Genomic DNA, 25,238 nt, shown 5'->3' with positions numbered 1-25,238 from the left:
CCAGGAAAGGCGCAGCAAAGAACACGACCCCAGGGACGAAACACAAAGCGCGTCTCGCCTGCAGAAGGGCCGGAGGTCCACCTCAGACAGAAGACAGCCAGACTGTGGCTCCTCGGGGCAGCCCCGGGCCTGGCAGGGACATCACCTCCCACAGGGCTTTCCAGAGGGCGCCTGCAGGGAAGGACGGCTCCGTTCTGCAGGCCCCGCAGTGCCCGGCACCCCAGGACCCGGGGCAGTGAAGTAGGTTGCGGAGCTCATAATCCAGCTCCCGTTGCCCTGGTAACCAGTCCCATCCCTACAAGCCAAGCCTCCAGGAGGGTGCGCTCAAGAAGTAGTCAAGTCCTGTAGGCCGTCCAGGGGTGAGGGGAGGTCCGGCCCACCCAGGGTAGGGGAGATGGGGGCTCAGGGCCTCCCGGGGCTTGGATCCAGCAGGTGAGCCGGACTGAAGGCGGGGCTGGAGGTGGGGAAGCACGCAGGTGGGTGCCAGGCAGAGGTCTGCCCTCTACACAGCGTACCCCAGTGCTCTCACCAGGCAGCCCTGGGGGCCAAGGATAACGTGCTGCCATCCCAGGGCACCCTCTGTGTGACTTCAGGTCAGACTTGTCCACCACGTGCCCAGCCAGAGTCGAGTGACTCTAAAGGGCTAGAAGGGCTTTGGGCAGTCTGGTCCCTAAGACTTTGAGGGCCTGTCCCCCACGCATCAGATGCAAATCAACACGCAACCACCGATACCAAGAAGGTCTCGCTGTGAGGTCGTCAGCTGACCCAAAGCAGGCGCGTTTAGTGGCTTTGTGAGCTGAAGAAGTGCTTTGTCCCCTGTGGCCTGAGAGCCACGGGTCACAGGCCAGCTGCTGGTGCATGGACCTCAGCGTGGCAGAGCCGATGGGCTGAGGGAGCTCCTTTGATGTGACTCCAGTGGGGACCGTGACCCAGGCTCTCCAGGTAGCGTCTGCCTCTCACCTCCTCCCTGCCCACAAGCCTGGCCTCCTGCACTGGGCCCCAGGTCTGCTGTCGTCATTTGCCTTTCTGGCCTGGGGGTCCACCAGCTGCTGGGGGCAGCTAAGAACACCTTCTCCCCAAAATCGAGGCATAAAGGGGGAAAGATTCTTGAGGGGTTTTTTTTCCCCCTTCTTCTTTCTTAAAATAAGCTGCAACACTGCTGCCAAGATGGGTGGGAGGGGAGATACTTGTCGAGCTTGTTGCCCATGGCAACAAACCAAACAGGAAAAGCAGGTCTGGCCAAGTGAAACTGGCCACCAGAAAGTCTGCTCCAAGCACGGGGCTTCCCCAAGCAGCGGGAAACGCACACCCAGTGGATTCAGCTGCCACTGGCCAGGGGCCAGGACCACAGGGGACACGCTTCCTGTGAAGTGAGGGCTGACTTCACACTCTCCATAAGGGGCTTCCTTGAGCTCTGAACAGCCGCAGAGTTTTTTTCTTTCCCATCCAGCAGGGGACACAGGCTGAAAGGACTGTGTAGGCCCACAGCCCACTTGGTCCAGAGAAGACAACGCACACAGGGGCACTGGGAACAGGGAGAGATGCTTGGAGGTGGGTGAGGCCTTCTGCTCACGGCCCCCTCCCCATCCAGGGCTTCTCCTGCATCTTCCCGGGGAGGGTGGGGAGTAGCTTCGGAGGGGCAGCCCAAACAGGGCTGGATGATGACTCGAAGGCTCCAAGTTCACAGGAGCAAATTATGTTAGGCTGCTCACGTTAGACCCAGCAGGGGCTCTGAAGAGCTACTTAGGCACGAGTGTCCTGCGGGTGTTTGTGTGGCCTTGCCAAGAGGTGAGGGCCAGTGGCTGGGCCCACCCGATGAGGGAGCAGCTCCCCGAGGGTTTCAGGGATGCACGGGGTGGAGCCCAAACATAAATGTGCATGCATGTATGCATGCATGTGTGTGTATGTTCGTCCAAGAGAGCTGGGGAAAGGCCTGGCCGTGCTGACTCCTCAATGGCCCAGTGGGGAGGAAAGGCAGCTGGAGTTAGGAGATGCTCTGTTATTCTGAGCAAATCTACCCAACCACGGCTTCACGAAAATTAAAACTTCATTTGTCAGGAGCCCAGATCACTTAATGCTGAAGCTCTGATGGAAACATGGGGAGAGCAGGCCACTGTCTCCAGTCCCCAGGGAAGCCCACCCGAGCGGGGATCCAGCCCACCCCCTCCCTCGGCCTCATCCCGGGGCGGGGAGCCGGTTACCTTAAAGGCTCTGTTGAGCACCTCTTCACCACCTCTGCTGCCTAGCAGGTTCACGACTACCTGCTGCCCGTATTGCTCCTTGAGAAGCACCATATGCCTGCAACAGAACAGGGCAGTCCGTGACACCCTGCCCCTGGGACACACGCGGATGACCCCACCCTCGAGGGGACCCCTTGGGCAATAGCTGTGGTCCAGGATGAGCTGGCCCCAGGAAAGGCACCGGCTGAGAGGAACAGCAGATCAGACTTCTGAGCACGCGTGGTGTCAGACAAGGATACGCCAGACTTCTATCCAGTCCCCCCGTAAATCCAGAACTGCTAACCTGCCTCTCATGAACAGAGCCTCATAAATGCAATGTGCGTATCTCCAAAGTTAATCTATTTCACCTGGTACCTTCTCAAATCTGGAAAAACTGGTAGGGGAGCCATCAACCTCAGGGCCCAGTCTTTTCATCTAAGCGCTGCATTTCATGATGTCTAACCTCAGCAAGAAGGTGATAAGAAAATTCCCATCTTTAGGAAAATTCTTGGCATATCAGAGACTATTATACATATATTGAAATAGTAGGGGGAGACTCCAATATTCTTACCACCAGCTATTGAAAAGTAACTATAATTTTAATAATGTTAGAAATAGCTAAATGTAGCTTTTTAAAAAATTAGGGAAAAGACATAATGCAAAAAACAGATGTAAAACTGATTTAGTAATGCAATCTTTATATCTGAAACTAGAAAAAAACTGGAGGCTAACACAGGACAATGTTAAAAGTGGTAGAATTTTATGTGCTTTTAGATTTTTTTCTTCTTTAAACAGTTTTGCATTTTCCCAGTGTTTACAATAATGTTTCTCTCATAAATGGAATATTTTAAAGTTATCACTAAAGAACCGTTTTGGCCCCATAAGGGGGGGAAAAACCCACAAAAAACCTGTCTTACTAGCTCTGAGGGACAACACTGCCGAGAAGAACCAGGATTTGAAAGTGGGCAGTCTATGCTGCTCTGCAGATGGCTGACGATGAGCCTGCCTGCTCATCTTCACATGGGCTTCTGCCTCCGTGGGGAGGAATTCCCCCAGGGCCATGGTCCTGGCAACCCTGCCTTGCTGCAGTCTCTCCCCCGGGAAGATGCAGGGCTGGATCAGATCTTGGCGATTGGAGCCTCCGCACAAGCCGGCAGGCTGCGCCCTGTCCCTGGAGCCAGGCAGCCCCAGGTGCTGGAAGAACAGGACATGCATGGCCTGGCTGCTCCAGGCTCTGTGGTTCCTCCTGTGCAGAGAATGTGCATCCTGGCCTGAGGTCTAACATATGGAGTCAGAGCAGGGCCTGCTCAGGTGAGGAGTAATATGCTAACTGGGGGACACAGGTGGGCTGGTGTTACCGATTTTAAGATCAAGAAGAAGGCTGCAAGCAAATTTAAAGTCCAAATGAAGCTTCAGGTAGCATGATTAGAACACTTAAAAAATTACTTTGAAAATTATTTTTATAGCCATTTAGATCATTTTAAAATTAGCATTCAGAGTAAAACAAAACAAATATTTTAAGAAGCTAATAACTATTTCAAGTACAAATTACCAAGAGTTCAGGTTAGCGATGGCTTTTCTTGAGCTAGCTAAAAAACAGAAGCACACAGTGATCCAATCTGTGTTTTAAAAAGTTAACTACATATGAGCCAGAATTGAGAAGGGGATGGCAGAGGGTGAGATGGCTGGATGGCATCACTGACTTGATGGACATGAGTTTGAGCAAGCTCTGGGATGGAGTTGGTGATGGACAGGGAAGCCTGGCATGCTGTAGTCCATGGCGTCACAGAGAGTCAGACATGACTGAGCGACTGAACTGAACCAGAATTTCTTCTAGAATGACACATAAAAACTAAAAGTAGGAATTGCGAATTAGAGCACTTCTACCTTTTCCCTTATACCTTTCTATATTATGACTTCGTAAAGCCTGGGAATATATAACTTCAAAAACAAAACAAAACCAGCTTAGAAATACCCTATAGTTTAGATGATCCCTTATTAACTAGGACAAATAGATCAAAGCTTCACTGCAGAAGGAATGGATAAAATAATTGCAAAGTGTTACCTGAGCAATTTACTAAATGAACCTGCAGGGAAACCTGAGAACAAGGAAAAAATTCCATTTTGTAAACTGCTTTTTGGCAAAAAGAACCAGAGTAAAAGGCAGATTCAGAGTGCAGATTTGGGGTCTCCCCCTTCTGGCTACTCCCTGGCCCCCTATGCCACCGTCTGATAGGAGGAAGGATGGACTTGATGGCCCTACCTGTCGAAGGCAGGGGCGCTGGCCTCCAGGCCTCTGCTGAGTCTCAGATGATGAGAGCCAACCTAAATCAAAGAGAGACGACGCTGGTGATTCCTCCGGCCCAGGATGCAATCGCCTTCCCGTTCGCCCTCCGCCACCAGCCATGCCAGAGCAGCAGCCACTCGGCCCCACCGTGGTCCGTTTACAGCTCAGGATGGCCAGACCCTGAACCCGAGTCCAGCTCTGCTGTGGCCCTATCCTAAGTGCCGCGTGGACCACGTCAGCTGGACTCATCCACAGAAGACAGACTTCAGGGCAAGGCCCACGTTGGATCCACAAATCCTTCCACGGGGCAGAGAGACGGCCCAGCCAACCGGGAGAGAGAAATCAGCCTCCAGCGTCTTCTGCGAGTCCAGGCACCTCGACTGCCCCTCAAATCTGAGCTGTCATAACTACCCGCAAACGAATCTGCCTTAATGTCTAGAGCTACTTAACTTCACACCGGCAGCTTAAAATGCAAACTTGAAACTACGCGTTGTTATTGGCTGAGGGCCTCTGTCGCTGGACAAATCTAGGACAACCTGGCGTGGAACAGTGTTAAGGACCGTAGTGGATTATAACCTGGTGAAGAGAACAGGAATCCAGGAATCTCTACAGAGGTGAGCTGGTGGATGAGTGGATGGATAGATGGATGCGGGCAGGTGGATGGGGAGGTGGCCACCTGGCGAGATGGCTAGCTGGGTGGGGAGCAGGGATGGATAGAAGGGAGGGTTTTTACAGCAAATACCAACCAATAAACACAGAGGGAGTGATGGGAAATCATCACCTTATAACCAACCCCGGGAAAAAACTGTTCGGCAAAAATCATCCATTGACCATACATCTTAAGGGAGTTTGATGAGGAGTAGGATAGTTGCATGGTTGCAAAGTGTCTCCCGTAAATCACTTCTTGGTTGAAAAGTAAGACATTAAATAGAGAAACTGAAGAACACCTTGCCCAGGTGATTGAAAGTAACATCACGGATGAGGGTCCGAGGGACACTGTGGGCTCGCAGACGGGATGGACTATCTGAGGACGTGGTCCTTGGGCAGATGCGGGCCTGGGACGCTCTCTGGAAGGTCACCCTTCCTCCGTCACCTGGACAACCCTTTAGTCCGGCTGCCCGAGGCTGCACGTCCTGCCTCCCCACACTGGGCCCTGCCCCTGCCCGGCTCGGACACTGACCTGAAGCTCTCCTCTCCGATGTCACTTGGCCCTGAGGCCGCTTTGGGTCAGAGCCTCAGGGAACAGCTTCAGGCAGGGCTGGAATGAAACCACTGCTGGCCCCGCACACAGGAACTGACCTCACTGCTTTTTTTAGTCTCCCTCCTCCTCCTTCACCAACCTCCTCCCCCAGCCAGCTGGACGCGCGGCCAAACACCCCGTCTGGTCCCTAAGGCCAGAGGGGCAATCCTAAACGCTCCAGGCTGAGCCTGAGGGAGTGGCTAGAAGAACAGTGCCTGGCTGGATGGACACGGAGTCTCCACCAGCTCTTGAGAGGGTCCCAGAGCCACAAACGGCATCTCCGAACATCTCCCCGCCCCTCCCCTAGTTAAAGATGCCAGCCCCTCTGGTCTGGATCCTTGCCATCATCATGCTGCTGCTGCTGCTAAGTCGCTTCAGTCGTGTCCAACTCTGTGCGACCCCATAGATGGCAGCCCACCAGGCTCCCCCGTCCCCGGGATTCTCCAGGCAAGAATGCCATCATCATACCTGGTGGCTTTTCCCTTTATCTTCACAAGCCATGGTGTGTCCTAGCTCCACAGTTAAGCCGTTGGCTTTAAATCAGCCACGATGGGAGTATTTATACCACAAAAATGGGCAAAGGCAACAAACCCAAACTTCTCCCTCCTGGAAAAACTGGTTTACCACCATAACCTTGCGTGGTTCCCGAGCCTTCCGCACACTGGAGCCATCCAAGCATCTTGAGCACAGCATGGACGCCTGCTCCCGCCAGTGGTGATGTAACTGGGATAGCACGCACCCTGAGCACCAGGAATTTCATGAGCTGCCCAGTGGTTTTAACGTGCAGCAGTTTGGGCACCACTGGGGCAAAATTCAAACTTCTCAGTGTAACGTACAAAGCCCATGTTCACTGAGACCTCGCTGGCCTCTCCAGCCTCACCTTTCACCACAAGCCTGTCCCCCAGGCCGAGCTGCCATAGTTCCTGAATGTGGTCTGGCGCAGGGGTTGCAGCTTCTGCATCGTGGTCCCCCTCTGCCTTCCTGGCCGGGGTGATCCCACCCCAACCCTCCCAGGTCAGTTCAGACGCCCACCCCCATAGCACAGGGACCTCAGCCGCCCTCTCTCCTGGCTCTGCTCATACCACACCGTCACGACCTGTCCCCTCCTCCCGGAAGGCAGGGGCAACCTCGGATGTCAGGTGTCTGAACGTACCAGATGTATGATGAGAGCCTGTAGGATGAATAAATGGCTTCCCTGGGGGTGTGTATGAGGGCTGGGTGGTGGAAGAGCCAGGAGACTGGTCCTCGTGCTGCACATGAACTCAGAGAGGTGAGGACACTGTCGCTACACCACACAGCATCCTCATGGGGACTTAGTGTGAAACTCCTACTCGACTCACAGGATGCAAAGAGCCACACCTCTCCCAATGCAACTTGGGCTTTGTCTCTGCATGTGTGCTCAGACGCTCAGTCGTGTCCGACGCTTTGCAACCCTATGGACTATAGCCCGCCGGGCTCCTCCGTCCATGGGATTCCCCAGGCAAGAATACTGGAGTGGGTCGCCATTTCCTCTTCCAGGGGATCTATCCAACCCAGGGGATGAACCTGTGTCTCCAGTATCGGCGGGCTGATTCTTTACCAGAGCCACCTGGGAAGCCCTTCTGTCTCTTAGATGCTATATTTTATGTTATGAATAACATTAACAACTACCATTTTTTGTACTTTTTAGATTCTAGATACTATACTGAATTCTAATACATTCTATGATATTCAATCCTCTCCATAACCCAATGAGACTGGTACTGTCAACCCATTTTATGGAAGCATAAATTAAGGCTTAGCAAGTAAGAGTTTCTCTACTTTTTTTTTTGAGACAAAAACTTCTCAATAGTATATGGTTCCTAAGTAGGGGAACCAGAACCTGAACTGGAACCCAGGTCCCTATGTCAGAGCCTATGCTCTGAACCACACAACAAGCTGTCTCGTGACCTTATTTCTTTCTGTGATGTTGCTGGTAAGCCCAGGAGCTTTGTGCAAGGCCCGTGGTCTGCACTGTGTGTCCCACTTTATGCTGCCTTCGGTTCACATTCATTTTAAGTACTTTTTTCTCCTCATCCCAACTTCGTCATTCTTTGTAAAACTGCTGCAGTGTGATCCATCTCACATTGTCTTTGGAACAAAGGAAGGTAACAACCACCCAACTCAGCGCACACAGGGGTGCATACCCTGGAGCTCAGTGAACAGGCTTTGACGGGGAGGAGGCGGACGTGGGCAAGGTGGGAGCCGCAGAGGGGGCTGGCCTTCTGCATCCTCCTCGGCTGAGCCACATGAAGCTTCAAAACACAGACCTGCCTGTGTGTGCATCTTACAGGGAGGAAGATGCTAAGGCGACAAGAGGAGCAAAGTCTTCAAACGAACCCTATATAAAAATATAACTAAATATACCAGACCGGAAGAGCGAATAGCTTTCGATGTGGCTCTTTATAAACAGCACAACCTGCTGACATGACAAAGATGAACTGTGAAAGGAATGTGGTTGCTGGAAACAAAGTCGGGACCCCGGAGTTTGCAATGAAGGTCCTGGGCTTGTGAAAACGTGTAGACAAATCACCATCCACAGACCTCTCTGCACACCCGCATACCCCACCCCCCCGCCAGGGCTCATCTGCTCCCTGGGGCAAGTGTAAGAGGCTGCAACATTGCAACTTAAAATGCAAGCTATTCATCCCCAAATCTTCGCACCGTTCATCTAACCTAAGTGAAGACAGAGTGAGAGTTTTCAAAATGGAAAAAAACCACCAGGACTGATAATCAGACTTGCTACTGATAGTCCAGGTAGGGTGACTGAGAGATAACCCCCTCAAAGAGGACCTCATCTGCCTTTGATATGGAATAATATTTAGAGGGTAAACACAGGTATCAAACCCAAAGGTTAGAAAATCCTTAAGATGCATGAACACTGAAGTCTTTTGAAACTTATTTTGAAGAAACCACGAAGGCTGTGGAGGAGGCTTAACAAGCGTGATGAGTCTAAGAGGTGCTATAGCTGCAGAAAAGTGAGCCACCCAAGGTCCACAGATGCTGGTCCAAATCAGACTGGGGGATAGTTGCTCCATGGCAGGGTCAGGCTGTGTCTAGAACATCTGTGGGGTTCAACGTGAAGACCAAAATTAAAGAAGGGAATGACAAGTTTTGTTTTCAGAAGAGGGAGACCAGAGCATGGAGAGTCCTAGAAACAAGGCAGAGAGGGTGAAGGAGGGTCCTGGAGAAGACGAAGTGGAGAAAGGGGGACCATGAAGGTCTGAGGACGCGGACGTCATGTGGCACGGCCCCTGAAGAGGCAGACTGTGCAAGGCAAGGAGAAACTAGCTAATAATAATAACGATGATGATGGAGCTATCCCGAATCATGACCTCGAGCCTGGAAGAGGAACCCCAAACTGGGTGAGAGGCTGAAACAGATGAATTTCTAAGGGTCCTTCCCAAATTCTAAGATGCTCTCATAACCACCACCCCCCCCAAGAAAACTCCACATCTAAAGAAAATTAAACTTCAAAACCCCTTTTAGAATGCCTAGAATAGGCAAATTATAGAGACAAAAAATAGATGAGTGGTTGCCGCCGCCTCGGGTAGGGCTGGAGGGAATGGGGAGTGACCGCTGACGGGCACAGGGTTTTCTCGGTGGTGAAGAATGTGTTCTAAAATTAGACCATGTGATGGTTACACAACTCTGTAAATGGACTAAAACCCAGAGAATTGTACGCTTCACAGGCTTCTCTAGGTTTCTCTGTGTAAATTATATCTCAGCTGAGCTGTTTAAAAACACAGCTCTCTCGGGACGGGCTCCAGAGAACACTCCATCCGTCCCCAGGAGTGCCTCTCTCTGCAGCCACTTAATGCCACCAGTTGCCGCACGCATCTTAGGTGTTCCTTTCTGTTGGAAAAACTGAACGTTCTCAGAGCTTTTTCCAAAGAACTCAAGAGTCCACATAAGACATTCGCCCACCTGTCTCCCCGAAGGGCAGACAAGCTTCCTTTCCACGGCTGCCAACTGCATGATGACAATGTAAGGACAAAGTGCCCACAGCTGAGGCCAGGTCAGGTCAAGGGCGGTGAGACCCAGCATGTCAAACGCCCCCAAGGACCTGGCAGGTGGCCCTGGGCCTCGAGCCCTCAGGAAGAAGGGCCAAAGCGATGGAAGCTGGGCACAGGGGTCTCGTGAAGGCACCCATGTCCCCTCTGGCCAGGGAGGAAGATCCAGGGGGATTGGCAGGGAGGGATCTCAGGTCCACGTGGCTGAGACCCTCCCAGGTAGGAACTCACTCAATGGGGCTGCGTGCTGTTCGGTTGACGACAAATGTGTACTTGGCCTCACACCCTGAACACTTCCCAGGAGACAGAAGGCCAAACAGCCCTGGCACTGGCCAGAGCCCCGTGTGGGACAGTGAGGGGTATTTTTAGAAATCACGAGAAACCTGTGTGCGGTTCTCACGTGGCCCAGCAACAGGCACCTCCAAACGCCAGACCTGCCGCACGGCTCCTGGGGCCCCCAAAACCTTTCGAAGCTTTCCAGGAGGGTCACAGGTCTCAAAAGACATCGGAGGCCACATTCTCAACACACCAAACTGGGGTCTGAGTGAAGGGAAATGCAATCACATGACGTGGTCCACTTACCCAAGAGAACTCCCACCTCACCAGTGGCATCAGGGAGCTTGAGGTGGGAAAATCACACAACGTGTGTGTCTCTGTGTACAACACCACACACACGTGCAACGCTCACAGGCACATGTGCACAGTCACGCACACATGCACACACACTGAAAGCTCAGCTCAATCCAGCTGGGCTGGGGAGAAAGACCTGAAACTGTCCCAAGAAAGAAACGCAATAAAAAGAAACAACCCACACCGGTGTGCAAGAGCAGGTGAACAAGGACACACCCAGACAGGCTTTCTGATCCCTTACCTGAAGCCCTGGCTGCTCCCAAAACAGCGGAACGGAGCCTCTGATCTGGACAAAAGACGACACGCCATCATCCATGTAAATCGTCTGCACCATAGGGAGACAGAAGGGGAGAGGTATTCTTCAATGAGAGCGAACGTCCCGGGGCCGGGTAACGGGATCCGGCTGCTGAGACCTGACACCAGCCAGAGCGCAGGGCGGCCACGGGCTGGGGCTCCCTCTGCCCCCCGCCCCGCAGGCCAGCCCAGCGCTCACGGGCCTGCTGGCCACCCCCAGCCTCCAAGGGCGGACAGGAATTCCACAACCTGACCCACCTTCCCCGAAAAGCTCAGCAGTCCCCTCCCCACCAGGTTCAGAAACAGAAGCAGATGGGCTCTGGGACTTAACTAAGACCTTCCTGGAAGCCCTCGACTGTCGGCCAGTCAGCCGGCCAAGTAGCAGGCGCCACTGGAAAAGGACCAGAGGAAGTGAAATGAACCAGAGGCAGCGCAAAGCCCGTCTGGCGGCACCTGACCACGCGAGGCCAGACTCGACCGGACCTCACAGTCGCTCCTGGCCCCATGCCACTGTGTTCCTAACTGTGTCACGGAGTCCACACACACACACTCCTTCCACAAGCTTACACACACACCTTCCACAAGCTTATACACACATACCACACCTTCCACAAGCTTACACACACACACCCCTTCCACAAGCTTACACACACAGACACACCCCTTCCTCAAGCTTACACACACACACACACACACACACACACACACACACACACACACACACACACACACACACCCCTTCCGCAAGCTTCCAGGGTGACACACACACACACACACACACACACACACACACACACACACACACACACACACACACACACACACACACACACACACACACACACACACACACACACACACACACACACACACACACACACACACACACACACACACACCCCTTCCGCAAGCTTCCAGGGTGACAGCACCTGCAGGACACAGACGATTCTTACAAGTTAAAGTATCTCTCCCGCAACCCCCACCGCACACTTCAGGGCATACCAACTCTTCACCTGCCTGCAGGCCCCCACGGATGCTCTAGTGCCAGGGAGATCTAAAGGGACAAAAAGTACAGTCCTGAGCATCACGAGGGGGAGGCTGCAGCAGCTATCAGATGCTGCCCTTTATCTGGGTAACTCTACCCTGGCCTGGCAGGGCCGGCTCGGGCGATGCCGCTGGCCCTTTCCATTTCTTACTGGTCTGCTCCCTCACAGAGTAGCTTTTCACGCGGCTAGATCACGCTCAGATCACACATGCATTAGTAATTCTGCAGTGGAGTACCTGAACATTAGACGTGAAGGTTCCCTGGACTACAGGAACCACGTGAGCCTGGTCGTCACTAGGTTGGGCTGAAACTCTATCCCTTAATCTCCAAAGGAAAAAATGTACTGGGTTAAGAACTTGTCTGTTTCCAGATACTTATCACCAGCAGGTGGGTTACCCGCCACTGTTTTACTGACAAAAAGCAGAAGTAGCAGGCTGTTTAAAGTACTGTTGGCTATAAGGAGATTAAATGCATACAACCACGTACATGTCCAAACTGTTGAGAGATCACCAATTCGGCCAATATCTCCACGTAAAGGCAACTCAGAGCCCAGGATTTGGTGTAAGCTAAGGGCTTCCCTGGTGGCTCAGATGGCTCAGATGGTAGAGAATCTGCCTGCAATGCAGAAGACCTGCGTTTGATCCCTGGGTCGGGAAGATCTCCTAAAGGAGGGACTGGCAACTCACTCCAGTATTCTTGCCGGGAGAATTGCATGCAGAGAGAAGCCTGGCAGGTTACAGTCCATGGGGTTGCAAAGAGTCAGACATGACTGAGTGACTAACACTTTCACTTTCAAGGAACTATTACCCTTCACTTTATTTTGTTGTTATTTTAGTCACTGAGTCGTGTCTGACTCTTTTTTTCAACCCCATGGGCTGCAGTCCACCAGGCTCCTTGGTCCATGGGGTTTCCTAGGCAAGAAAACTGGAGTGGGTTGCCATTGTCTTCTTCAGGGGATCTTCCCGACCCAGGGATCAAACCCGTGTCTCCTGCTCTGGCAGGCAGATTCTTTACCAGTACGCCACCCTCACTTTATTTAACAAGCGCTAAAAGTACAGCTTCCAGCGTTAGACCATGCCCCTCCTGAGCTGGAACTCGCACAGAACCAGCTTCAGGAAAACCCCCGACAGGCAGTCCCAGCACTGCAGACCCCACGCCTGGGGCAGGGAGGAAAGATGCCTCCAGATTCCTCCATTCCTCCTCCTGCATGAAAATACCCCACTCTGTGCCCCATCCTGTTGTCAGGAACAGCCGCCTCTTGGTTCCCAAGGTGACAGGACAGCCCCGACTGTCACCCAGTAGTGATGGATTTGCAGGGCTCTCCTTTCTGGGTGAAAGAACACAGATTTTGACGCTAGTGGGAGATTCAACACCTGTGGCCTGGCTTCACAAAGATAACAGCAGACACCTGGAGGAGAGGAGGGGAGCCAAGATGAAGGGTGAACACAGGTGAGCTTCCGGGCTCTGGGACACGACCAACCTGGGTCCCATGCTCATCTGACCAGCGGGGCGACCCTAGCTGTGTTCTTTCACCACCTCCAGCCTCGGTTTCCCTCTCTCAACAGAGTTCGAGTCACCTGGTCACAGAGGTGTGGACGAGGCCCCGAAGAGGAGGGAGTGAGTTGGGCAGGGCCCAGGCTGCAGGCAGGAGAGGGAATCTAGGGAGGACAGATAGACAGAGGTGAGGGTGCCGCAGAGCAGGAGGGACTTCAGGAAGGGGGAGTCAGGGCGGAGTGTGGCTCGAGGCCAGGCATGGGACCCCTGGACCTGGCACCTGAGTGCCCTCTTTCACAGAGGGGTGGGAGCAGCGACCCAACAACCCCCAAGAGAAAGGGACAGCAGGAAGACTCGCCACTGGTACTGACGCTTTTCTCTAAAAGGCTTTCAGCTGAACTTCTGTTCCAGGATGAGGTGTTTGCAAACCAGTTCTTTCCAGATCTGCACTCACGTCCCTCCCGACTTCCCTGATTAATCACTGGCCTTATCTTCAGGAGCCAAATATTTAGCTTTAGCTTTTGCTGAGTCACAGTGGCCAAGCACGCCCACCAGGCAGGTCCTCCAGCTGAGTGGCCAAGACTCCAGACCCTTCCTCCCTGCCGCCAGGGAGACCAAGATGCCATCCACATCTGCACGCTGATATGCGTCCAGAACACAAATGCACACACAATGTATACACATGTGCACACAAGCACGTATTCCGGTATGCCCCCCGCCCCCCCACAAAAGCCCCCTATCCACAAAGTGCACACACACACAGCCTGCCTTGATGGAGAAAGATTGTTCTTTCCTTTGAGGGGAAAAACATAAAAGGCAGGAGTGGATGGTTTGAAAACACCTCCCTTTTCTGGCTTCCCGAGAGTCTGACTCAGGAGAAGCCCATTTGTTACCAAGAGTCTCTGCACCAGGGATCCAACCAGCTCCATCTCGCCCCATCCCTTGTCTGGACGACGGGGGCACCGTGGCCCGTTAACCGCCCTCAGGTGTCTGCTACGGGGGCCCCCTCCCCGACGGCGAGGGGCTGACGCCTCCCAGCCCATTAGCAGGGGACACAGGCTGGAGGTGACCCGCCGGCATCACAACGGCCTGAGCTGCCGGAGTTGAGGCATCTTCCTGCCTCAGGCTCAGTACCAACCAAAGCTGCTGCCTGCCACCCTTGAGTGAGGACGTGGGGTTTCAGACCCTGGCATTTCTCTAAATGCCAGGTCAGCAGGCAGGCAACACCTTGTCTTCCTCTCCCCCTGCAGGACCTCCGCTCCGGCCCCAGGCTCCTCCTGGCACACAGACCTCTCCCTGCCCCCACTTGCTCTGCTATCTTCCTCATCTCTCTCCAGGCAGGAGGCTGGCAGCCAAGCACTGATCCCTCACCCTGGGAGACACCCCCAAGATGCAGACGCCTGCCCGCAAGGGGCCAGCTGGTCCGTCTCCTTCCTGCAGCATCCCCAGCTGGCAGGCTCAAGATCAAATTCAGGATGCGCATCCGGTTGGAGGGGAAGACAGAGAGATTGGAGCAACACTGCCACGGCTGGGCCACCTGAAGCTGGACAAGGAGAGGTGGACCCTCCCCTAGAGGCTCCAGAAGGGGCACGGCCCTGCCCACGCTCCGATTTCAGACTCTGGCTTCCAAAACTGAGACACAATGCATTTCAGCTGCTTTAAGCATCCCCACGCCCCCGCCCTGCAATTTGTGGTGCTTGTTAGAACAGCTCCAGGCAAGTACCACCATCGTCTTGACATTTTCAGTGTTTAAATGTCTTATCTTTCAGGAACGGACAGTGATCAGGAGAGCAGTTGCTTTCCCAACAACCTACTAGTAGATGGGGCCCCAATTAAAAAAACAAAACAAAACTGGTTGAGGGACTTCCCTGGTGGTTCAGTGGTTAAGAATCCACCTTCAAATGCAGGGGACGCAGGTTCAATCCCTGGTTGGGGAACTAAGCCATTATGCTGCAACTAGAGAGAAAAACTTCCAAGTCCAGAGAAGCCCATGTGCCTCAACGAGGAGCCACATGCCACAACTAACATGCCCCAAGGCAGCCAAAAACATTTATTTTTTTTAAAAAACCTCATGGTTGTAAGAGAGGAGATGGGGGCCGTGTTTCCTCTCTCAGTTTTTAAAAAATATTTCTTTGGGTGTGCCTGGTCATAGTTGCGGCATGTGCGATCTAGTCCCCTGACAGGGATCAAACCCAGACCCCGAGTTGGAAGTGCAGGGTCTTAGCCACTGGACCACCAGTGAAGCCCCATCCTCCGTCACTTTTAACCAGGTGTTCATTTACCAGCCTCATCTATGTCCAGGAGAGCAGGTAGTGGGGAAACAGAAGTCACAGGCAAGAAAGTGCCCCCGTCACTCATTCTCAGGCTGCTGACTGAGGTCCTCCTACTCAGCATCTGAACCCTAGAGGACCCTCCCCCAAACGGTGCCCTCGGAAAGCCCAGGCAGGTGCAGCTCACACACCAAGGGCAGGGACTCAAACCTGTGCTGAATTAAACCGCTCAAGCCCTGGTAGGAACCACCTGGTGGGGCTGCAGCAGTAAGAGGGGATGCAAAGTCACATCTCCACTAACGAAACACGGGCTGTTTGCAACTTGGCATGCATGGCAACACCACACATGCACCTTTCATGGGCTTTCCTTTATGACTTACTCCACTGCCAGTCTACATGGTGGTATCATCCTACAAATCGCATGTTAGCAAAAAACATAAATAAACAAAGCAGGTGTAAGACAGCATCTCCGGGAATGAGAACAATTTAGGGGAAAGAAGTCAGTAAGAGATTAAGCAGATGATTCTATTCCACAGAGCTGAAAGCAACTGATGCCCCACATGGAACTTTCACAAACCCCAGCTGCTAAGACTTGCTTCTAGGACAAAGCCTCAGCAGATCAAGAAAGAAAAATAACTTTCTTCTCTCATCCTGCCGTTACTCATCTACTTTTATTGTTTCCTGTTTAGTTGCTAAGCCACGTCCAACTCTTTCGCGACTATAGCCCGCCAGGCTCCTCTGTCCGTGGGATTCTCCAGGCAAGAATACTGGAGTGAAATGCTATTTCCTTCTGCAAGAGGATCTTCCCAACCTAGGGATCAAACGCATGTCTCCTGCATTGCAGGCACATTCTTTACCACTGAGCCACCTGGGAAGCCCATTTATCTATTTACTTTTGTCTTAAAAAGATTTTCAAATCCTATTGGTTCATCCATTAGCTGCTCTCTGAATAACCACCACCCTTCCTGATCATGGCAAAAATTCCTGCTGCTTTTTAGCTGAAAATACCGTTGCTCAAAAGCAACGTTTTTTCCAGCATGAGAAGAGAATCAAGAAAGAGAACACCATGCAAACCAGAGGCCACACTTGCAGACATAGCCCCAGTGACACTTTCTGTCCTCCTGGGAGAGTGAGGAGCCACGTTCATCAGAAACTGCCCCCAACAGCCCAAGAGGAAACACATTTGCACAGATGCATCCACACTGAACCACTGGGGACCCCGGGCTGGTCTGGGCACTGACCTGCTCCGTCTCCACGAAGTTGGACACGTGGCCGTCGTCGTTCACGCCGCGAGTGTAGAAGCGAGCGCCGGCGCGCTCGCAGCTGATGCGCGAGATGAGGCAGGCCTTGGCCTGCTTGTGAGAGGCGTACACCGTGCGGATGGCTACCACCCCGCAGATGACCTTCAGCAGCCAGTCACAGCAGCTCACCTGGTGCTGCCTCAGGGGCACATGCAGCAGCTGGTTCCTGTAAAACGGAGCCTACAGTGACTCGGGGCTGCCTCACACCCTCCAGGAAACACTGCGCCTGTAGCAAGCAGGGAAGGAGCCTGGGGGCTGTATTCCTGCACTGCACACTCCCTATGAACTCCACACCTGGGACCCACAGCAAGGATGTTCACATGCTCTAGAGGCACCCCAAACGGCAGGGCCACCCGGACACGGGTAGCAGGAAAGGGCTACTCCAAGGCGTCAGCAGCAGTGACTGGAATGCAGGTGCGGGTGTCAGCCGGGCTTTCAGGGAACCACAGAGGAGCCTCTGTTTACACCAGTGGCTTCTACAGTTTTTGAACATAAATCCCTTCGGTAAAAATTTAATCATGTTTTATGATGAAAAATAATGATAAATGACAAATGATAAAAATAATTAGATACGTGCATGCTTATTTAAATTATATACAGATCCCACAAGGTGAAGATGATGAGGGCATTACAAAGCAATGGGAGTTAAATAAAAAGGATGAGATGAACATAAAACTTAAAGTTCCAGTATTTCCTCCCCAAACCCAGTGGATGGTTCTGGGTCTCTGGCATCCATGATGATCTTCATGGGATAATAGCCAGCGTTTAGCAAGGGCACCGAGGTTTATTCTAAGTGCTTTGGGATGGATCAACTCATTTCATCCTTGTATCAGCCTATGTATGAAGCATTATCATTCACCTCATTTTACAAATGAAGAAACTGAGGCACAGAGGAGAAACGCTTGCCCAAGGTCACAGAGCCAGTAAGCGGCAGCGTGGCATGGAAGCTGTGCTCTGCAGTCCAAGCCTCTCCTGCCGCAGGCCCTACCTGTAGAGCTGCACCGCACGCAGTCACACCGGCTCTCCTGTCTCACTCGCCTCCCTGACACCCACGGGAGCTTACTGAGCAGGTGACGGCTGAGAAGTGGGGCTTGGGGGTAGTACTCAAACCTCAGGCTGCTTCCAGACTCTACATGCTTCACCCAGGGGACCCGAGCTGTGTGGTTCTGAGGCCTCTAACACACTCCCCCGGGAGGCAGGGACCCCCCAGGGTAGCAAGCTCATCTAGATCACAGCACGCTATGTGTTTAAAATGGCAGCACCATTTCTGCCCTGAGCCCTCAACAAAGACACAGCGCTCTCATTTCTGGAGAACTGTGCTGTGAGCTCTGACATCCCAGGCGGCTTCTCCAAGTGGCAAGGGCAGCTGCTCCCTGCTCTCAGGCCAGCCTCCTCCCCGACATGGCCCCGTGGGCACTAAGGGACACACCGCCCTCCTGGGAAGCAGGGCCATGTCTGAGCTCTCACTCCAGGGCGCTGGGCTGCCTAAAGAATGTTGAGCACGAAGCATCATTTTACAAAAATACCTTCCTCTCCTCTGAATCCCTCTCTGAAATTCAGATGATAAACCAACTTTGTTGTTGTTCAGTGGCTCAGTCATGTCTGATTCTTTGTGACCCCATGGACTGCAGCACACCAGGCTTCCCTGTCCTTCACCATCTCCCGGAGCTTGCTCAAACTCATGTCCATTGAGTCAGTGATGCTATCCAACCATCTCATCCTCTGTCTCCCCCTTCTCCTCCTGCCCTCAATCTTCCCCAGCACCAGAGTCTTTTCCAATGAGTCAGTTCTTTGCATCAGGTGGCCAGGAGCTTCAGCTTCAGCATCAATCCTTCCAAAGAATATTCAAGGTTGATTTCTTTTAGGATTGACTGGTTGGATCTTCTTGCTGTCAAGAGTCTTCTCCAGCACCACAGTTCAAAAGCATCAATTCTTTGGCGCTCAGCCTTCTTTATGGTCCAACTCTCACATCTGCACTAAATCAACTTTAGTAACCCATGTATTAAATGTGCATCGAGGGAAGGTCTCCAGAACGTTCCAGAGTCTTCCAGCCACACAGTTATGGTGGCCGTCAGTCACCAGGGGTCAAAGCAACCTTCCCCCAAACAGACAACTCTAAACAATCCCTGTTGTAGTCACACTGGCCTGACTCCCTGTAGGAGGATGGCTCATAACCTCGAAGGAAGAAACCCAAACCTATAAAGGAAAAGAGCTTGCATCTCCTTCCAGGACTTGATTGTACTGGAAAGCAGTTATTGGTGGGGAACAGTAACCATCCAGAAAAACGCCTTCACCCGCCAAACCCTCACTCTCATGCACCAGCCATGTCCATTGCTGACCCCATCTGACTCCAGATGTGGGCTCAGACCTTGAACACAGCACCCCAAACGGTGGGTTCAGGCAATCAAGCCCGTGCATCTGACTCCAGATGTGGGCTCAGACCTTGAACACAGCACCCCAAACGGTGGGTTCAGGCAATCAAGCCCGTGACCACGCAGCCGGGCCTGACTCAGTTGTGGCCAGCTCCACGGCTGCCGCCCTGAGCCCAAACACCACACCCTGGGCTGTGGGATGGGGCATGGCCTGGGAGCTTTGCAGCCTCCAGAACTGGCTTCTCCTAGCCAACTGGGGAAAGTCCAGTGTCCCCCTTGGGGCCTCCCCCTTCCCAAGTCCCTCTCAGTCTTCACTTGGTGATTCCCCGCCTTGTCTTACTCTTCCTTGTGTACCTCAAATCTCCAACCACAGAGCTGGCACAAGGCAGCCTGGGAAGAGCAGGTACAAAGGGTGACACAGATTCCCCAAGCATTCAAGTCTTGTTACAGCTTCTGAGACCTCTAGCCTCAGCTCATCAGACAGAGTCCTAGCTGAAAACGGCCCCATGGCCTAACAAAGACCCCTTCATAATCCACAGCCCCTGCACCCCTGAGCTTGGCTCCCTTCAGGAGCATATACACCTGCAAAACGGAACTAGTGATTCAGACACACCATCCACTGGACCTGATATCCAGAGTGTGGTCCTTGAACCAGCAGCCCTGGCACCACCGTCGGCTCCTTGCTGGAACTGCAGAGTCTCGGGCCCCAGCCCAGCCCTGCTCAATCAGAATCTGCATTTTTAACAAGACTTACATCCTTGAAGTCTGAGCACGCTACTACCCCCCCAAACCCCACATAACCAGAGAACCTAAGAGGATCTGGGGGACAGGGAGCACAGGCACATATGGAAGGACACTGTGAACCCCTCTTTCTCCAAGTGGAAGTCAGGAGCACACCTGTGGGGTCCCAAGTGCCAAGGAAAGTATGTTTAACAGGTGATGGAAACCTGTGACCTCCTCTGTTTGGGCAAAGGGAGGAAGGAACAAAAAGAGGGCACAAAGATGCCTCATCAGTCCTGACTCAGGGCTGGAAGGGCCCCAAAGGCCAGCACTGGAACCAAGAACACCCCAACCTGTGAGGCGTCTCCGAACAATTCCTACAGCAGGACTTTCATCACTTCTGCTTCTGACTCGCATCTCCTGGTAAATCTGATGGGAGCAGTTCCATTGTATGCAAATCACCGCGCCCCACCCTGGGTCTTCCACAGGACCTGTCAAAGGTCATGATCCCCAGGGCCCACAAAGGGTGACAATTGACACATTTATGGGTCATCCACGCCCTGCTGGTCCCCGAAGGGGCCCATTGCTGCCCATCACCTTGGCAGGATGACTCGGCTCTGCCATTGAAACTGACAGGTTTGGTTGTGGGATTAATAGCGTGGGACCTGGAGCCAGGATGCCTGGGTTCAAATTCCTTGCCTTATTCAAGCCTCAGTCTCCTCAACCTGTAAAATGGGAATAACAAACCCTACCTCATTGTTTCCTATGAGCAGTATGTGAGTTATGACCCACAGAAAACTCAGAAGAGTGCTTTACAAATGTCTGTACGCTGGAGGATAACCACGAGGACAGAGGGGACTGGGGAGGCGCTGAGCACAGGCCCAGGCACTCAGGGAGCACCAGCAGATGCTGGCATTTGTGCGCCTTAGTTATGGAGCAGATTTTCCTTCTGGAGTCTACATAAGACCACATTGAATACCCTCCCTGATTCCAGCGGGGGCTAGTTTTCCTCTCATTGTGCAGAGAGCGGGCGGGCACCAAGCACAGCTCCCGCAGGTAACCCACGCACCCGGAGATGCTAAGAGACAGAGGATGCAGGTGCTCATCAGAGCCCGCCCTCCGTGTGCGCCTGGGGCAGAGGACCCGGGGCTCACCAGAAGAAGGAGTTTCCCCACTCGGAGCTGTCGTCGCCCTGCTTCTGCGCCCGGACGGTGAGGTCGAAGCGAGACCCATCATTGGGCCAGGAGAAGTAGAAGACCCCAGAGTTGAGGATCTTCCGCAAGGCCGCGAGGCGATCCTCCTCTTTGGCCTCTTCTTGGAGGGGGTAAAAGTCGGTGGCGGTGATTTTGTAGATCTCGGCCTCTGGGATTCTGCCCACGGATGTGCAGCCTGTCACCAGAACCAGGAAGCTCAGAGAGGTGCCACCTGGAAGGGAAGTGAGACATGGGGGCTGAGGATCACAGGTGGTGACACGGGCAATGGATAGCTGCAACCACGAGACGGACGCCCTGTTCTCTCCCTCACCTCCCTGCACCCCGCCTTCAGCTGAGGGATCCGCCTGCCACCTGAGCCCGAAGCCTGGAGCTGTGGTTCCAGAGCCCGGCCCGGCCCACCAGCAGCAGAGCCACCTGGAGCCTGTTAGAAATCGGAACTCTCAGCCCCATCCCTCCAGACCTCGGGGGTGGGACCAGCAGCCTGTGCTTAACAAGCCCAGGGGTTCCAGGTGGGTCCTCACCCACACCCCCAGAGCCTGAGATACTGCCTGCCCAGCCCACACCCCAAGCCTCTCAAATCCACCCTCCCCACAAACCCCCAGCTCAGTCCGGCCGAGCTCAGTCCTCCAAGTTCCAATGATGGAGCGGCCTGATCGCAGACCTACCTTCAGGCTTCACCTGCCCACAGGGCTGAAGTGGGAACCCCTGGGGACCCCTGTCCCCGCTGCCCACCTCCTGCCTCTCCCCACCACGTGGCACACAGAGTCCAGCCACTCTTATGGGCCGTCTCTGTGGCTCCCCAAAAGCACCCTTGCACCTCTGGGCCTCCGCAGCGAAGCCTTCCTCCCCACTCACCTTCCTGCCCCCACTATCTAGATCAGCTGGAGCCTCCCCGATGTCTCCACCCACCCCACCCCCCTTCCCAGGAGAACTCCTCTCCACCCTTCTGGGGTCAAGTGGGCAACACCTCCTCCAGGGAGACTTCCCTGCTCTTCTGAGACACTGCCAGATGCCCCTTAGACACTGCGAGGAGCACTTAGATGCTCCTTCTCATCACACACAAAGCTAACAGCCTCCTTCCCTGCACGTGTCCCACAGCTGGCTGGGGGTTCCTTAGGGACGAGCTCTGGTTGGTTGTCATATCCCAGCAAGCCGGTACTTCACACAGCAAGTGTTTGATGAAAACGTCCTAAATAGGCCAACGAGAGAGCAGCTCAAGCCCCCTCGCCCCCTCCCTGTGAAAGGTTACCCCAACCACTGCAGGCCCTGTTGTTGGAAGGAGAGACACCCCCTTCTGGAGACCCCACCACACCACCCACAGCTGTTTTCTGTTCCACGTCCCCACCGTGCAGCAGGCCCAGGCACACAAAGGCGCTCGAAGACACACGCTGGGGGCGGGGACAGTGGGGACACTGACCCACCGTCCTCTATTTCAGGAGAAGGCCCAGGAGACAACTTGGTGGGTAACTGGCCTTGAGGGGCTGGCGTGATTCCAGCCCAGACACACCCCTCCCATCCCACCGAGGTTTAAGAGACTCACTCCCACCAAGACCTACTCCGGATGACCCATGGTCGTTGTCTGGAGCCGTGGTGGTCAGCGTTCTCAGATTTCTGGACACTCCGCTGAGACCCCAAAGACTGCCAGTCTCTCTGCTCACCCACCCTAGATCCCCTCCTCACACTTAACAGGAAGACAGCGCTGCTGGGGGCCAGGGGACATCGGGTTTCGTTAAAGACCCTTTCATTCAATAAATAGGCTTCATGGGGTAGGGGAGGAGGTCACATACAACAGGCGACCATACTGGCTCACAAACCACCTTTCCGGTCATGTGATCAGGAAACCTTTATTTATTTCTTTATTTTTGGCTGTGCTGGGTCTTTGCTGCAGTGCAGGCTTCTCATTGCAGTGGCTTCTCTCATTGCAGAGCACAGGCTCCAGGGCGTGTGGGCTTCAGGAGTTACAGCACAGGGGCTTAGCTGCCCTGCGGCCCCTGGGATCATCCTGGACCAAGGCTCAGACACACGTCTCCTGTATTGGCAGGTGGATTCTTTCCCACCCAGCCACGAGGGAAGCCGGGGAAACCATTTTGAAACAACATAGGAATAAGGCGGTTATGGCTGTGGACAGTGACAGGGGTCAGGGGCCGAGTCTCTTAAGGAAAACCGGTGTCATTTCTGGAAGACAGGTGGGGTTTGTGTGCGGCTGGCGGCCTGTGCTAGAACCAGCGCGCAGGCATCTCGCCTGCCTCCTCCCATCGGCTCAGCGTGGGGAAGGCGGAGTTCAGGAACCGTCCCCTCGCAAGGGCCAGAGGACAACCCAGGGGTTGAGGCTGTGAGCCGGAGACTGGACTCCGGAAGGGGGCGGGTCCCACTGGAAGGAGACGGGTCCCAGGGGGGATGGGAAATTCTCCACTCCATCTCTCCACCCACGTCATGCAGTGGGTTTCTAGCCCCGCTTCCTCAGCAGCCTCTGCGTGGGGGGACCGAGTCCCTGGCAGGAGTCCCAGGTTGCTCTGAAGACAGCAAGCACTTTCTGTGCAGGGCAGCGGCCTGGGGGAGGCTCAGGGCAGGCGTGCGACAGCAGGCGTGAAGAGGCTCTTGAAATAAATGAGCGCAAGGGGAAGGGCCATCACCACCGAGGGGGCAGGCTTCCAAGTCCTGGGCCAAGGGGCTCGGGAGAGGATGCAGGAAAGAGCCGCTGCATGGGAGCAAGCTGGAAGCAGATGCTTTAGTGACACTCAGTTCTTAGGGATGCTTACCGTATGCCAGGCACTGCTCCACAAATCTGCTCCCAGCACCCCCACCGGGGAGGTCCCATTTTACAGGCAGGGAGACAGAGGCACAGGGAGGGTGAGTAGCCTGCCCAAGGCAGCACAGCGGGGAGCTGGATTCAAAGCCACTTTCTAGCCCACCCCAGGCAAGTCACTCAAGCCAAGTCTGGTTCCAGGGCAGGGGGCTCCTGACCATGTCCTTGCAGAAGTACGGCCAACCTGTCTAATAACACTGCCGTTTTAGACTTGGGGACTGGCCGCCAAGGAGCTGAACTGCCTGTCCAGTGCACGGCGCATCTCTGTTGGACCCCAAGATGCAAATGTAGGTCTCACCTCGGCCCAGGCTCCGTCTGGCCCTGAGGGCCGGTGGCCTTCAACCACTTTGGCTGTTGTCTCTCTAAGAATTGTGGTTGGCCAACGCGCCCCTCGCTCATTTTCGAACTGACACCAGAAGTTTTCATCATTAGTTTAAATGGTTGTGAGTAATATATTTTCCTGCATGTGCTAAATATTGACGTGTAAAAATAAAACTGTTGTGGGCCTCTGTACCAGTATCCAGCAGAATCCAGGTGGTGATTTATATTCATCATCATTATTTTTTTTAAGGAATCATGAACAAGATCTTCTTGAACAGATGGGACTTTTACTCCTATTTCCCATCCACTTTCCCCACAGAATTTCATCCTAACGTTACATTCTGTGCTTCACTCAACCATATTGTACAGCACTTTGATCCTAAAGTTCCGAGTCTTTAAAAAGCTTCTTCGGGCTTTAGTTATCCCTACAATGATTTTTAGTATAGATTGGTCAAACAATGTAAACAAAACATTTTTGTTAAGTTCCGAGTCTTTAAAAAGCTTCTTCGGGCTTGAGTTATCCCTACAATGATTTTTAGTATAGATTGGTCAAACAATGTAAACAAAACATTTTTGTTAAACGATCATTTAACATAAAAAGTAAAGATGTGCTGGAAAGGCTTCTCTTAATGAGATGAATGGTATTTCTCGTTCATGGACACATTTATTGGTGGAATGAAACTAGATTCCACACCAATTCTGGTTCTATTTTTCATTTTTATAGATGTAAACCCTGAGGAACCTTGTTCACATTGATAAACAGATGGGAACAGAAAGGGCTTCATTATAGAAACATCACTCAATTCTTCAAAGTCCTTCTGAGTTACATGTTAAGAAAAAAAGAAATCGCAATGAATTAATGACACAAGTGCTGTTAATGCTGTCAGCTGACACCCCAATTACTTCTTCCATTTTCTGGAAAACAAGGATTTCAAGAAAACAATTGACTGTCTTCTGACTTATCAACAAATCTGTCACCTAGTCATTGAGGTGA

The 25,238-nt window shown here is 53.2% G+C and overlaps 1 protein-coding gene and 1 long non-coding RNA gene across 13 annotated transcripts in view; one reads left to right on the top strand and one right to left on the bottom strand.

Annotated features, from left to right (window-relative positions):
• SYNJ2 (synaptojanin 2) overlaps positions 1-25,238 on the bottom strand; it is a 96,052-nt gene that overhangs the window by 29,905 nt on the left and 40,909 nt on the right. For 5 of the 12 annotated variants that reach the window (XM_081530122.1, XM_081530124.1, XM_081530123.1 and 2 more), the window contains exons 3-7: positions 21,058-21,328; positions 16,752-16,977; positions 10,649-10,732; positions 4,483-4,544; positions 2,202-2,298 (exon numbers count right to left, since the gene is read on the bottom strand). In XM_081530122.1, coding sequence (XP_081386248.1) covers positions 2,202-2,298; positions 4,483-4,544; positions 10,649-10,732; positions 16,752-16,977; positions 21,058-21,328 — 740 coding nt within the window. Of the gene's footprint in view, positions 1-2,201; positions 2,299-4,482; positions 4,545-10,648; positions 10,733-10,959; positions 11,093-11,982; positions 12,071-12,232; positions 12,362-12,963; positions 13,155-13,226; positions 13,405-16,751; positions 16,978-21,057; positions 21,329-25,238 lie in introns of those variants that run through there. The other 7 variants (XM_081530129.1, XM_081530132.1, XM_081530127.1 and 4 more) reach the window with 4 other exon arrangements.
• LOC145521492 (uncharacterized) lies at positions 285-17,486 on the top strand. The gene is made up of 4 exons (XR_014065419.1): positions 285-942; positions 2,059-5,120; positions 14,491-14,955; positions 16,200-17,486. It is a non-coding gene; the product is annotated as an uncharacterized LOC145521492 (long non-coding RNA).

The sequence above is a fragment of the Giraffa tippelskirchi genome, chromosome 9 (assembly GCF_054371585.1).
Source record: "Giraffa tippelskirchi isolate mGirTip1 chromosome 9, T2T-mGirTip1v1.2.pri, whole genome shotgun sequence".
NCBI classification, from domain to species: Eukaryota; Metazoa; Chordata; class Mammalia; order Artiodactyla; family Giraffidae; genus Giraffa; species Giraffa tippelskirchi.
Note: the sequence above shows the minus strand (reverse complement) of the source record. Positions and strands in the feature narration are given on the sequence as shown.